General features: G+C 43.3%; 1 protein-coding gene across 1 annotated transcript in view; it reads left to right on the forward strand.

Moving 5' to 3' along the window:
• ABCC2 (ATP binding cassette subfamily C member 2) overlaps positions 1-15,847 on the forward strand; it is a 71,619-nt gene that overhangs the window by 26,669 nt on the left and 29,103 nt on the right. The window contains exons 10-17 of the mRNA XM_055424893.2: positions 4,346-4,600; positions 5,691-5,756; positions 8,187-8,324; positions 8,837-8,983; positions 11,117-11,201; positions 11,915-11,981; positions 13,417-13,543; positions 14,971-15,147. Of these exons, the coding sequence (XP_055280868.2) occupies positions 4,346-4,600; positions 5,691-5,756; positions 8,187-8,324; positions 8,837-8,983; positions 11,117-11,201; positions 11,915-11,981; positions 13,417-13,543; positions 14,971-15,147 (1,062 nt within the window). The remainder of the gene's footprint in view (positions 1-4,345; positions 4,601-5,690; positions 5,757-8,186; positions 8,325-8,836; positions 8,984-11,116; positions 11,202-11,914; positions 11,982-13,416; positions 13,544-14,970; positions 15,148-15,847) is intronic.

The raw sequence follows: 15,847 nt of genomic DNA on the forward strand, positions 1-15,847 counted from the left end.
TAAATATCAACACCCTCACTCTGATTATTAAATTCTGAAGACTTGGGAGCTTTTCCATTTCCTTAAGATGATTTTGCCCATCTTCCCTCTGACATGTTGCTTTATTATTATTATTTTTCCTATTTTTCCACATGCCACATGACATGTGGGATCTTAGTTCCCTGACCAGGGATCAAACCTATACCCCTTCAGTGGGAGTGTGGTATCTTAACCACCTGACTGCCAGGGAAGTCCCTGACATGTTCCTTTTAGTGTTTAATTTTCTCAGAGAAACTTTATTTCCCTCTGTCCTAGACACCAAGGTGAAGTCTTATTTCTTCCCTTAAGAATTGAAAATAGCCAAGTGTTGTTGTTGTTCAGTTGCTAAGTCATGCGACTCCATGAATAGCGGCATACCAGGCTTCCCTGTCCATCACCATCTCCCAGAGTTTGCTCAAACTCATGTCCATTGAGTTGATGATGGCATCCAACCATCTCATCCTCTGTTGCCCCCTTCTCCTCCCACCTTCAGTCTTTCCCAGCCTCAGGGTCTTTTCCACTGAGTCGGTTTTTCACATCAGGTGGCCAAAGTATTGGAGCTTCAACTTCAGCATCAGTCCTTCCAATGAATATTCAGGGTTGATTTCCTTTAGGATTGACTGGTTTGATCTCCTTGCAGTCCAAGGGACTCTCAAGAGTCTTCTCCAGCACCACAGTTTGAAACCATTAATTCTTTGGTGCTCAGCCTTGTTTATGGTCCAACTCTCATATCCATACATGACTACTGGAAAAACCATAGCTTTGACTAGACGGATCTTTGTTGGCAAAATAATGTCTCTGCTTTTTAATACGCTATCTAGGTTTCTCATAGCTTTTCTTCCAAGGAGCAAGTGTTTTTAATTTTGTGATTGCAGTCACCATCTGCAGTGATTTTGGGGCCCAAGAAAATGAAATCTGTCACTGTTTCCACTTTTTCACCATCTATTTGCTATGAAGTGATGGGACTGGATGCCATGATCTTTGTTTTTTGAATATTGAGTTTTAAGCCAGTTTTTTCCCTACTTTTTCACCTTCACCAAGAGGTTCTTTAGTTCCTCTTCACTTTCAGCCATTGGTGTAGTCACCTGCATATCTGAGGTTGCTGCTATTTCTCCCAGTAATCTAGATTCCAGTTTGTGCTTCATGCAGCCCAGCATTTCACATGATATACTCTTCATAGAAGTTAGATAAGCAGGGTGACAATATACAGCCTTGACGTACTCCTTTCCAGTCCATTGTCCCATGTCCAGTTCTAACTGTTGCTTCTTGACCTGCATACAGGTTTTGCAGGAGGCAGATAAGGTGGTCTGGTATTCTCATCTCTTTAAGAATTGCCCACAGTTTGTTGTGATCCACACAGTCAAGGCTTTTTAGTGTAGTCAATGAAGCAAAAGTAGATTTTTAAAAAAATTCCCTTGCTTTTTTGATAATCCAGTGGATGTTGGCAGTTTGATCTCTGGTTCCTCTGCCTTTTCTAAATCCAGCTTGTACATCTGAAATTTCCCAGTTCACATATTGTTGATGCCTAGCTTGAAGATTTTGAGCATTACCTTGCTAGCATGTGAGATGAGTGTAATTTGCTGTAGTTTGAACATTCTTTGGCATTGCCCTTCTTCGGGATTTTGAAAACTGACCTTTTCCAGTCTTGTGGCCACTGCTGAGTTTTCCAAATTTGCTGGCATATTGAGTGCAGCACTTTCACAGCATCATATTTTAGGATTAGAAATAGTTCAGCTGGAATTCCATCACCTCCACTACCTAATCTTCTTAAGGTCCACTTGACTTCATATTCCAGGATGTCTGGCTTTAGGTGAATGACCATACCATCATGGTTATCCAGTTCATTAAGACCTTTATTGTACAGTTCTTCTGTGTATTCTTGCCACCTCTTTTTAATCTCTTCTACTTCTATTAGGTCCTTGCCATTTCTGTCCTTTATTGTACCCATCTTTGCATGAAATGTTCCCTTGGTATATCTCATTTTCTTAAAGAGACTTTTAGTCTTTCCCATTCTATTGTTTTCCTCTATTTCTTTACATTGTTCACTTAGGAAGACTTTCTTGTCTCTCCTTGCTATTCTCTGGAACTCTGCATTCAGTTGGGTGTATCTTTCCTTTCTTCTTTGCCTTTTGCCTCTCTTCTTTTCTCAGCTATCTGTAAGGCCTCCTCAGACAACCACTTTTCCTTCTTGCATTTCTTTCTTGGGGATGGTTTCAGTTCACTACCTTCTGTACAATGGCACAAACTTCTGTCCATAGTTCTTCAGGCATTCTGTCCACCAGATCTAGTCCCTTGAGTTCCCTTAATAATTGAAAATAATCAAGTAAACTTCAGTTTAAAAAATAAATGAAAAGAAAGAAATGCAAATAGAGTAGTGACTCTAAACCTGAGAAGAAAATTAATCCAGAAGGAGATGATACTTTTGATAGGTCAGAACATCAAACAGTTGCCTCCTCTTCCTTTTTTCATCCACCACTAAAGTGTTCCATCATAGTGATTTCTCTGTTAAAGTTACTGGTTTTCTCCTTTGCCTTCCTCTCCTAAAACTCCAAGATGACTTTTGTCTTTCCTGAGTAGATGCTGACTGGATGAGAGACCCAGAGAGGTGATCCAGATGTCTTTAGATCAGAAGTCTGGTCAAGTTCTTTGAACCCCTAGATAGCCTTACACTGGAATTTGTCTTCTACAAAATTTTTAATCCCTTTATGCCTTCTGGAGTAACTGTGTTTCTGTTGGTTTGCAGGATATGAGGTCACTACCCAGGCTGTCTCAGATATATCTATGAATGTACACTTTTACAATTGTGACAATTCATTCCTGCCTCTTTGATTCTTAATATATTCCAGGTTTTGCAATTGTCACAATTCATACAAAATGTGTAAAATAGAGCCTTTAATGAGACCCCCATTCAAATAAATATTGCTCCTAAAATAGAATTTAAAATTGACTAATTTTATGTTTAGATTATACTTCATTTATGAAATGTTATGAAACATATTTTATATCCATTACCAATTCATAGCTCTGTGAAGTAACTGTATCATCCCTGTTTTAGAGAGAAGTAGGGCTTAGATCATTTTAATGGCTAGAATCACATAGACAGGCCCTGACTCCTGACAAGGGCTATTGGGACTACATTCTTGACTTTTTCACTCTATTGAGATTTATTGAGAAAAGAAAATTATTGCAATTACCTTGAAGGGTAGTTAGGTAATACTTTTTTCTTTTATTTTTCAATACCAAAGGGGAGGCATAGCAGTGGACTGATTTGTCTAGAACCTTGGTGGCTTAACATTTTGGGAAATTTCCTTCTTTTTACTCTACAACAAAGCATCCTGATATATTCTGAAGACTACATTGATGGATTAAGATGACAGTAGAGCTTTTAGGAGACTGAAGGTGGTATCTAGGGCCACTCATAGCCCTTATACTGCCTTGTGGGAATTAAGCTTTCCTTCCTTTGGAAAGATGTGGGCCACACCAAAGGGTTGCTTGGTGAGCATAGTGCCAGCTGGTTTCATGCAGCTACCCCCTCGGCCCCCAGTCTCTTGTCTGGGAGCATTTGTACGAGACACTGCTATAAGTCATCGACTGTGCTCTCAGTCTTGTCTTCTCTCTGAAATGATGGTTCATGATACAAGATTCAGGCATTTAGACAGTGCCCTCAAATTTCCTGACAATAAACAAGTCATTTTGCTTCCAGTATGTGAGGCCCACAGTTTTCCTCTCCCTTCTAAGGTCTCTGTCCTTGGGAATGGCTGCAACCTCCCCACAGGATGGCTCCAGATAACATTGCCCCATTAAAGTCTGCAAGGCCAGAGTCAGTGCAGGCTTCCTCCCTTCATTCCTCTGTTCCTTCCACCCTTCAGTATTTGATTTCCCCACTGTGTGCAGGTAGTGAACTGGACAGAGGTAGCCCTTGTCGTTAGAGTTTTCTACTGGTGGAGAAATAGGAAAACACAATTAGAGTTCCGTGTGATGTATGTAATGGCAGAGATAAGCATTAGGGAATACACAGAACTATCTAACCCAAACTTGGGAGTCAGGGAAGGCTTCTCAGCAGTTCCACCTAAGCTGACACTAAGGGATAAATCAGAGTTCTCCAGGTAAGACGGGGGTGTTGGGGAAGGTAGAAATGGCAAAGAAAGACTGGTCAAGACTGAGAGCACACTGTAAGATTTAGGAGCCAGAAGATCACAGCCCCTTGGAAGTTATGTCCTTATGGAGCCCATCCTTCTACTGTCTTTCACTTCCTTCCTGAATCCCCTCTCACATCCCAGTCTCCTTGGCCTTGTCCATGCATCTCAATTCCAATCTTTATTTTCAGGCACTGACTCTGTCCAACCGGGCCAGGAAGCAGTACACCATTGGAGAAACAGTGAACCTGATGTCTGTGGATGCCCAGAAGCTCATGGATGTGACCAACTTCATCCACCTGCTGTGGTCAAATATCCTACAGATTACCTTGGCCATCTACTTCCTGTGGGCAGAGTTGGGACCCTCAGTCTTAGCAGGTGTTGGGGTGATGGTGATCATAATCCCAATTAATGGAGTACTCGCCACCAGGAATAGGGCTATTCAGGTAAAGAAACAGTCACTGGGATATGTACATGTTCTTCAAAGTCTAAAGTTTTCTTACTTTATTCTGACTGGTGATTGGAGTTTGGGCAAGGCAAGGCTCATAGGAGACTTGCCACTGTTCCAAATGAACTTGACTTTATCTTCCCTTTCCATCTTCTGACCACTTTTAGGGTTCATATTTCCTGTCTTCATTCATGTCCCTAATTGGAGAGAGAAGAGCTGCCCAGGGACCCTGCATATAACATTTACACCCTGCTATGCTGGGCTGTTCTTAAAAAGTAATTATGACCCTGGTTCGCTATCATAACATTATAAACCAGTCACACAGAGCCGTCATAAGAGCAGCCCAGACTTTATGCCTAAATCCTGGTAATCGACCTTGTTCCCACCAGGTAGCAGAGCTCCCTGTGGACAGTCCTTATCTCTGCCAGAAATAATATTCTGGATGGGTGAACTCGATGGTATATGTGACTTAGTCATTCATTTGTTTTGCATCCACTGAGTTACAAATATTGGCCAAAAATTCATTTGTGTTTTTCCTAATGCAGAAAAACCTGAATGAACTTTTTGACCAACTCAATATTTTAAAAATGCTTATTGCACATCCTTTCTGGGGGAACATGTCAGCAAATTAGACAAGGCTCTTGCTCTCATGAAACTTACATTCTGCTTGGGGTGGAGATTCAGGCCATAAATAAGTAAAAACAAAGAAGGAAAATGTCAGTAGTACCATGCAGGGAATTAAACAGGGTGATGTGATCGTCGAGAGTGGTTTTAGGTCATGGGGTCAGGAAAGGCCTCTGAGGAGGAGACATTGAACTGAACTCTGGAACCTGAGGGTGCAGGAGGAAGACTTGGGTAAAACCTGGGAGGAGGGCACAGTCAGGCCCACACTGTTCAGGCTCAGAAGGGTGGTGAGTGTGGCAGGAGCAGGGAGAGCAAGGAGGAGAGTGGGAGAGACACAGCCCATCACTGGGCACCTCAAGTTCTCACCGAGCGACAGCCGCAAGTGCCACTGAGATTTAGCATCTGAAGCAAACCTGGACCCGCTCACGTGGATGTTTGCTCTGTCTGTTATTCTTTCCTGGCAGGTTAAAAATATGAAGAATAAAGACAACCGTTTAAAGATCATGAATGAGATTCTCAGTGGGATCAAGGTGAGAAGCTGAGCATGGGTGGCTCTCTGGGCATGGTGACAGCCACAGTAGCCTCTTGGCCTTAACAACCTGCTTGAGGTTGTGGACTCCTGCTTCTGAGCCTGGGGTGTGTCCCATGTCTCCTGATCCATCCAGCCACAAGTCTCTTGTTTCTTCTGCTACTCCTCTCAGACCTTCTTTTGATAATAATTTCTATTTATGTATGTTAAATAGTTTGTTTCATTCTTATATTTTACTATAAAGGTTGTCCGATGTGGACAAAAATAGACAGAAGGCCATAACGAACCCCCATGGACTTGCCACCCAGCTCCAGCAATTATCAGCAGGACCTAACCTGTTTCATCTACATCCCCACTCCCCACTTCATGCTCTGCTAGATTATTCAAAAGCAAATCTCAGATATTTTGTCATTTCACTGGTAAACACTTTGTATGTATTTCTAAAAGAATGACTTTAACATAATCACGATACCAATAGCATACCTAAAAACAAATCCTTCTTTGATACCATTAAATTTCCCCAATTGCCTCATACAAGTCTTTTTTTATTTTGTTTTTTACTGTTGGTTGGTTTGAATAAGGATCCAAAAACTGTCCATGTATTGCATTCAGTCAACAGTGCTTTTAATCTACACTAGCCCCTTGCCTGCCCCCTTTCTGGTCATTTGATAGAAGAGTTTGTCTTGTTTCCTATGCTTGCTTGTAAATTGGTGGTTAAATATAGAAACTTGAGTAGATTTAGGTTTATTTGGTTTTTGTTTTTGTTTGGGATGGGGTTGGAGGGCAAGGGATTGGGTAGTGCTGTGTGCTTCCAAACTTAGTGATGGTGAGTGTTTATGGGGTCCAGGCATTGTCAGCCTGATTCACCCCTTATTGTTCTTTCACCAAGGGTAATGATTTGTGGCCCTGGCAACACATTTCAATCTCCTGGGAGATTTGTAAAACCCACTGAGGTTTGGGCCTTACTTCAAACCATCTAAATTGAACTCTTGGTGGGGGTGGGGGGGGAGGGGTGAGACCCAGGCATGTATATATTTTAAAAGCTCCCTAAGTGATTCCAATATGCAGCCAAGTTGAAAACCACTGTCATAAAGGTTTTAGCAGCCACTGTTGATCACTGCCTTGTTCTATTATTTCATTGCCAAAGGGTGATGTTTTAATTCCTTTGTTCCTTTGGCATTGCTCAGCAGGAATTCTGTAATGAAGAATGATTTTTACATGTATATTATCATATGTGAAATGAATCACCAGTCCAAGTTCGATGCATGATACAAGATGCTCAGGGCTGGTGTACTGGGATGAACCAGAGGGATGGGATGGGGAGGGAGGTGGGAAGGGTGTTCAAGATGGGGAACATATGTACACCCAGGGCAGATTCATGTCAATGTATGGCAAAAACAATACAATAATGTAAAGTAATTAGCCTCCAATTAAAATAAATAAATTAAAAAAAATCAACTAGTTGGTTACTCTAAAGTAAAGGACAGGTAGGATAAATACACACTTCTGTCCTCTATTTACTAGCTTTCAAAATAATGCATTTCATCAAATTTTTTTAATATAGACTTTTTTGAATTCATGGACTTTTTTTTTTTTACTTTTTATTTTGTATTAGGGCATAGCCGATTAACAATGTTGTGATAGTTTCAGGTGAACAGCAAAGGGACTCAGCCATACATATATATGTGTCTGTTTTCCTCCAAACCTCCTTCCCATCCAGGTTGCCACATAACATTAAGCAGAATTTGGCTGAATTAATGGACTTTAATATTACCCTAAACCTCTTGAAAACAGGCCCCTTTGAACATCTGATATTTCTGCACACAGAGCTCTAATATGCCTTATTGCCAATGTGGCAAAATGAGAAGATAGACCTGATTTTGAATCTTAGCTCTTACCACTCACTAGATGGTGGCTGTGGGCAAGTTACTTAGTCACTCTCAACCTGTTTCCTTATTGTTAAAATGGATACAATAATTCTGAAAGAGTAAGCAGCTACTTCTTCCTGGTTTGCCCAGAACTTTCTGGGTTTAGCACTGAAAGCCCTGAGTCCTGGGCAACCCCCTTTAGTGCCAGGCAAAGTTTTTCACACTTAGGATTAAGTAAGATAAGTACATAAAATGTTGTGTACCTTGTAAGTTGTCAACAACTGCAAGCTGCCTTTCTGTTGTCGTTGTTCAGTCACTAGGTCATGTCCGACTCTCTGTGATCCCATGAACTGCAACACACCAGGCTACCTTGTCCTTTACTATCTCCTGGAGTTCACTCAAATTCATGTCCATTGAGTCAGTTACCTTTCTGTAATCACCCTTTATAAGCTGAATTTGTACCTCCCCAGTTTGGGGGAGTGTTTCTTAAAACCTGTGTGTGGGGGTTGCACCTGATTTCCCACTGGGGCAACAGTGTAAGCTGTGCTCTTCTCTATTATTAGATCCTGAAATATTTTGCCTGGGAACCTTCATTCCAAAACCAAGTCCACAGCCTTCGGAAGAAAGAGCTCAAGAACCTGCTGAGATTTGGGCAGTTGCAGTCTGTAATAATGTTTCTCTTGTACTTGACTCCGGTGCTGGTGAGTGACAGGAGTCAGTGGGTGGGGTCAGCTTCCTGGAGAAAAAGGTCTGTTTAGATAGATGAGAGGTGCCTAGCACCTCTAGGCCTGACCCTCAAATCCAAGGAACTCTGACCCATTCCTTAAGTCATCATGCTGTCCTTCCTACCTCATGGCCCCTAGATCTAGTTTCACCCTTAGGAACAATTTGATTACCTGGCTGCCTGGAGTAACTGCCGGGGATTCAACATGAATGTGGTATCTAGGCATGGTCTGCATGGGAAGGCTTCTCATCTGTAGGTGAAGGAGCACTGATCATAGGAGCCAGGATTCTCAAGCGCTGGTCCTACCAATGCCATTAGTTGACTTTGTGACCTCAGGCAAGATATTTCCTCCTCTTCTGGGCTCAGATTTCTCTGTAACATGGATAGGTTGAGATAATCCCTAAGACTCCTTCAACTCTGACACAGTACTTAGAACAAGGCTGCTTGATCCCTTTTGGGAATAGATCACTGATGGCTCTTCTTTTCCAGGTGTCTGTGATCACATTTTCTGTTTACGTCCTGGTGGATAGCAGTAATGTTCTGGATGCACAAAAGGCCTTTACCTCCATCACCCTCTTCAACATCCTGCGCTTCCCCATGAGCATGCTTCCCATGCTAATCTCCACCATGCTCCAGGTGGGTAGGATCTCTCACTGCCAGCTGAGTGTGCTCAGTCACTCAGTCGTGTCAGACTCTTTGTGACCCCATAGACTGTAGCCCACCAGGCTCCTCTGTCAGTGGGATTTTCCAGGCAAGAATACTGGAGTGGGTTGCTGTTTCCTTCTAGCCCTGGTTAAAAACCTTAGATTCCAGAATGACTTGGAGAGATTGGTTTGGTCTCTGGAGACCAACAGCATGATTTAGTAAAGTCACAAGTTCTTTGAACCCCCGTTTTTCTGACTATAAACTGAAGATAATCATACCAATCTCATACACCTAACAGGGAGACAAGGTTTTGAGAGTGTTTAGTGAGACTATGATGATTAGCTCTGCTCCTGGAACGTTTCTAAGCCCTTTTCTCGGTTCAGTTTCCTCCATATATTTCCAGTACTCTTAGGGTATTTATAAAGCATTAGGGAAATATGGCACAAAAGGAGAGAAAAGGCTTCTCTCTCTCAATTAAAAAAAAAAAGGCTACACCAAGTCTTAGTTTTTTGTTGCAGCATGCTAACTCTTAGTTGCGGCATGAGGATCTAATTCCCTGACCAGGGATCAAACCTGGATCCCCTGCACTGGGAGCATGGAGTCTTAGCCACTAGATCAGGGGACTTCCCTTTGTCCAAAGACTTCTCTTTGTGTTAAACCACATGGTGGTGAAACCAAATGCAATCTGGGAACTGCAAGCTGTCAGAAAACTAAGTTTGGAATCCAGTAGGCTTAAGATGGTCCAGAGGGAGTGTCTGGGTCCTGAAAACTGAGCACAGGCACTGAGATGGACCAGGTACCAGACCTCAGGAGGATGTTCCCAGGGAGGTGGCAGACTGGTGAGGCAGCCAGGATGACAAAGTATGGTGACCTGTGTTCATCCAGAGGTGACTGGCTTCGGAGAGTTTAGGCCCTAGGAAGGACCAGGGTTTAGGAGGAGCCCTTCTGGTCCTGGAGGGTGTTAAGAAGGCTGGTAGATCTGGCTGAGAAAGAAACAACACGCTCTTTTTAGAGTCAGATAGTTTATCACATAGATAGCAAAAGCAGGATCAACAAAGGTGACAACTCTCTGCAAAACTAAGGGGCCAGATGAGCAGGCAAGTGGGCAGTGAGGCCCTCTATAGGAGCTGATCCATACCGCAGCCATGCAGTTCTATAGCCCACAGTTGCGCTTCAAAGAGGGGGCGAGGCAGGAGGTGCAATGCCTGCAGTCACTCAGTCATGTCCGACTCTTTGTGAGTCTTTGAACTGTAGCCCACCAGGCTCCTCTGTCCGTGGGATTTTTCAGGCAAGAATACTGGAGTGGGTTGCTATTTCCTCCTCCAGGGGATATTCCCGATCCAGGGATCAAACCCACATCTCCTGTGTCTCCTACATTACAGGCAGATTCTTTATCTGCTGAGCCATCGGGGAAGCCCCCCAAAATGCAGTACTTCCTCAGAACCCAGGTCGTGACAAGAAGCTGTCTCGTGACAGCCTGCCTGGAAGGGAGGAAGTGAGAAACATCCTTGTAAATCCCCCCAAGTTCTCCTGTTCCAGGGGGACCACAGGGCATCCTGCCAGTGCTTAGGTCACCTGCAATTTAAGCCTGGCCTAAGTAGAGATATGCCAGGTGACTATGGTTCCATGGCCACTTCCTCACAGAGGGTCCCAGTAGTGATTCAGGACACTGCCTGGGTCATCGGAACATGGACTCGAAGAAGAATATGCTAGAGGCCCAGCTACCAGAATCAGACAGAAACTTCATCTTAGAAGGAGGCAGAAGATAGTTTCTGGATCTAGGTCCGAAGCCTGGAGACAGCAGAGTAGAATTAACCTCCCACCCACCCATACAACCACCACCGCAATGAGTTTTCTGAGGGGCTAAAATAGAGCCTCTTAATTTTCCTGTGTTCAGAGTAGGGTGGCTCCTAGGGCTGAGATGTGGCTAAGTCGGGGGTGGGGGAGTTGGGGACTGGGTAGTGGGCCAGAGATTCCAGCTATGGTAAATTGCAAATCATAGGTAAGAAGCCCAGCAGGTTGACTGGTTGACCGTCTGCTTCCACATCCAAGGCTGATGACAAAGTCACACTCCTGTGTCTCCTTGTGCTCATCATTGAACTTTGTTCCTGTGTCCTTCTCTAGGCCAGTGTTTCCACAGAGCGGATAGAGAAGTACCTTGGAGGGGATGACTTGGACACATCTGCCATTCGACATGATTGCAATTCTGGTAAATGAATTTGGAAGTTGCTTCCCATATATATCCACAGTGCTGGCACCAGGACTTTGATATACAAGGGCAGAGCAGCAGCAAGCTGAAGGAAAGGGAAAGCCAGGGAACTTATCTTGCATCTATATTTGCACTGATATTACTTAAATTTTGCGTTCATTTAGAACAGATTTCTTAGCCAGCCAGATTGCCAAGCAAAGCTGGGCCAGCTGTTTTGAGAATAAGTGGGGAATCCTTCAAAGGATCTAGAAAACAGAAGTCATGATGGAGCCAAATGTGTGGAATTGGGAAGGGAGGCTGAAGTGAAAGAACACACAGGTTCTAAAGGTTTAAGGATTGAGGGGCATTCATAGCCAGAACAAGCCATGGTTCTGGAATCCAGGGCAGGAGTGGCTGGGTTTATATATGGAAGTGGAATTTATACAAGAGACTAGGCAACAGAGGGCCTGGGAATGTACCCAGAGTGTCTGTAGATCAAGAATCTGGGCTACCAACTGGCTTGGGACTCCTAAGTAAATAAAGGACTTTGTATGCAGGTGACACTTGGTCTCACCCCTGGGGCTTTCATTTGCCTCTTGTCAGCTCAGAATTTAGCACCAGACAAAGGCAGGCTCTTCTGGAGGAAGGAACAAGGGGCACGTGAAGGCTGAGAAAAGGCAGACAGACATGTGGGGACCTACATCTGACTTAAAGACAGGAATTTTTCTCAACAGATAAAGCTGTGCAGTTTTCTGAGGCATCATTTACCTGGGACCATGATTTGGGTGTCACAATTCGAGAGTGAGTTGCCTCCTTTTCTTCCTGCTGTATTTTAAGATTCTCCTCGCTGGTCTTGTCATAGGGAAATTCCATATAATGTAACACTTGGGGAAACAAGCTGTGCACATGTTCAGTCAGATACTAGTGCAGGTTAAACCCCTGGCGGGATGAACTGACTGCAGTCACTGTGACTGCACCTGTCCCCCTTCTCCCCCCACCCACCGCTGCTTTCCTCCTGGGGGACAGTACAACTGAGAACCTGTGAAGACATTTGTTCTCCAGATTGTGGATGGAGGTAGTGCAGGCTGGCAGGGAGCCTAGGTCTCTGGATGTGCCAGAGGATACTCACGAGAACCTGACCTCAATTTAAGTTCATTTATTCACCTAAGAATAGTTATCATGAAGGACCTACATTCTTTGCCCAGAGGGGATGATGAAAGCTGCTTCTGTAATCAACTTCAGATCTGGAATTTTTCATCTACATAACCCCTTCTCACATTCTGCCCTGTAGGTTACCCCCTGCCTTAAGCCAACCCTTTCTTGCCACACTGCTGCATGCAATGTGTTCCTTAAACACTACGTGTGTGAGTACACCAGCTCCATCACTGAGCACAGCACCACAGAGTACACCGGGAGCCCGAGCAGGCCAGGCTTCTTTTTCACAACTGAGCACACTAGTAGTCTTCCTGCAGCACCAGCAAGTGCCACTTCCTGCCACTTTCCACACTCTCTTTTGTTTCTCCATCCTCTAACATGGACCCTGGAGCTTGCCTCAGCATATGTCAGGCCAGAAGCCCTGAGCCCTCCTAACTTGAAAGCCTCAACTTTACAGAGAGGAGAGTGGATGTAGTTCCCACTTTGCTAGTAGTATAAGTCTAGAAGGAGCCCGGCTGGATGGGCAGGTTCAGAAAACCTGAGAGCAAGTTCCTAATGTTCTAGGAACTCAAATATTAGGACTAGAACAGAGAGTTTCCCAGAGCCTGGCCCAGTGTGGGCCCCTGCCCAGCCAAATCTCCAGGGAAGGGGGAAGGACATCTGTGCTGTCGGTGAGTATTTTATTGAATGGCTCTTCTCATTGAATAGTCGAGTTTGGGATGCATTACTCTGTCCCAGCCCCATTAGTTTAGAAATTGAGAGTCCAGGAGAAGTGAGACTCTAAGATCACACAGCTCGGCTATGGCAGAGTTGGGATTTGAACAAACAGGTTCTTGTTCAATGGTGCCACATAGTTCTGAAATTATTTTTCCATTGGAAACTGGCTTTTTGCACACACAACTTATAAATTAAGCTTTACTCTCTAAAGTCTTAGAGAAAAAAAAAAAACATTAGAGGACTACTTTGAAAGTTTGTATATCCAAGATATATTTTCCAATCTTGAAGGAAAATCTCCTTGGCATCTGAGAAGTGGCATGAATGTCTACCCTCCACGTCCTTGAAGTACACTTCTCTCTTTCAGTGTGAACTTGGACATTATGCCAGGCCAGCTGGTGGCTGTGGTGGGCACTGTGGGCTCTGGGAAATCTTCCTTGATGTCAGCCATTCTGGGAGAATTGGAAAATGTCCACGGGCACATCACGGTCAAGGTGAGAAGGAATGCCAAGGAAAAGACTTCTGACACTCAGATGTGGGCAGCCCTAAGAGTGCTGCCTTCTCATGGGGAGAAACAATTAGAATCTGATAACCACTCCTGTCAGGTTGCTGTTGGTGGGGTCTCGGAGACATCTCGGAGACTTATAAACTATAGATTCTTTGCCCTACCCCACATATATAATCATATTCTGGAGTAGATTCTAAAAACCTGCATTTTTAGTGAGCTCCCCAGGTGATTCTCATGTGCATACTGAAGGTTGAAAACTGTTGAAAGATGTCTTCTTTCAAAGTATAGGTAATTGTACTATAATCCATGTTTCTGAAAACCCCCTAATCTACAAAATTATACAATAAAAATAAGAGGACTTGGAGGAAAGAGCTGGAACAGATCATTAAAAACATATGTAGCCAGGCTACCAACAAAAACAAGAAGAGCAATAACAATAAAAACAGTAGCATTGCAAAATCTCCACTGACTGTTGTACCCAGCTTCACAATTAGTTCTGGGCCTCTCACCTCTTCCTTTGAAAGCTGGGTGTTGGAGGGCACTTTAACAGAGAAGAAATGTTTCGTGGCATCTCCATCTCTTAGCTTCACCAGAGAGCTAAATTTAGGGGAAATTATAGCTACTTGGAATCATTTCACCAGCCACTACTTGCACCCAAAAGAGGCATATCTGTAGATTTTTAGCTTTTCTTCTTAAGATCTTCATATATTGCTAAGCCATTCTTCTTCATTGTAAGAAACATGCCCCTGATTACTTAACATTGACATGCCTGGAAAATTTTTAAGAGCCAACACTTCTTCCACGTTATACCGACATTTATTCCCTGATTTACTGATCATTAATGAAATAGTTTAAATAAACATGCAGCATAGCAGATCAGACTACAGATTTACCTCTGTCTCCTAACTCATTTCAGGGCGCTTTTTCCTGCTAATTAATAACCAAGTTTGTCCTCAAACCCGAGGGCATTTACCCTTGATCTTTCTTTTGACATGATCAGATTCATGCATCAGCCTGGTGCCCAAATTTCCATCTCTGAGTTCTTACTTTCTAACATGTCATCTGTCTGGTTGCCCCCATCAGTGCTGGCCCTCTGTTGGTCCTAGTAAACTCACAGGGGCTGACTAAAACCCTGTTCTAGAAGCAGCATGTGCATTCATCCTTTAACTTTCAGATCATGACTAGAGAGTGATAGTCCAAAAAGGAGACTTTAAATGATGCATGGGATATTGAATTTTTCTCCCTAGTTGGTGCAATAAATACATGCACCTTTATAAAGATCAATTGTCCAGTCAGCCTGACATTTTTCCAAAGCTACATTCCATTTGTTCCTCCCACCTCCACCACCCGCTCCTTCAACCCTGCATTTCCAGAGGTACAAAGCAGTCATGTGGTCTAATCCTTCCCATCCAGGGCTCTGTAGCCTATGTCCCACAGCAATCCTGGATCCAGAATGGCACCATAAAGGAAAACATCCTTTTTGGATCAGAGTTGGATGAAAAGAAATACCAGCAAGTTCTGGAGGCCTGTGCCCTCCTCCCTGACTTGGAAGTGCTGCCTGGAGGAGACATGGCTGAGATTGGAGAGAAGGTACTTGGGACACCAGGGGATCCTGAAGGGTGAAGAAAAAGAGTGAGGATGGTGAAGAAGTCCATGACAGTAAAATAGTTGATCAATTTTGGTAGTCAAGCCTGGAACAAACATCAGAAAACTTGAGTTTGCACAATATTTTGTGCAAATAACTCAGAAATTTAAAATTTTGTACCTGAAAGCAAATATAAGAGTTGTGTAATCTAAAGGAAAGATAATGAACCTAGGACCTGGTTAACTAACCAGCGGCTAACCCGAGGTAGACCTCTGGTGGAGGGCCAGAGGCAGACGGGAGCTGTCTGAACTCTAATTCTGTACGCTAATGTGGGCCAGAGTAGGGTTCTAATAATCTGCAGTGAACACATAGAAATCTAATACATTATTAAATGCCTTTCTTAAAAGTTAACTTTTAATGACCGTTTCATATTACATGAATATAGTATAATTGGTTTACAAATCCCTGATTACTATTTATTTAGGATGTTTTTATCCTCTTTCCCCATTATTAAAAATAAATATAGCAGTCTTTTGGGGAAAGGTCTTTTTTTTGGTGGGGGAAAGGTCTTGAGGTTAGGAGACTGCAGATACAACTCTAGAGTGATTTTGTTTCTTAATTCAGTATACATTTCTTGAGTACCTACTATGTGTCACATACTATTTTAAGTGCTGGAGTTATATCCACAAACTAACAGAAAATCTA

Source organism: Moschus berezovskii, chromosome 12, assembly GCF_049115385.1.
Source record: "Moschus berezovskii isolate FMDL1 chromosome 12, NW_MosBer_1.0, whole genome shotgun sequence".
Taxonomy (NCBI): domain Eukaryota; kingdom Metazoa; phylum Chordata; class Mammalia; order Artiodactyla; family Moschidae; genus Moschus; species Moschus berezovskii.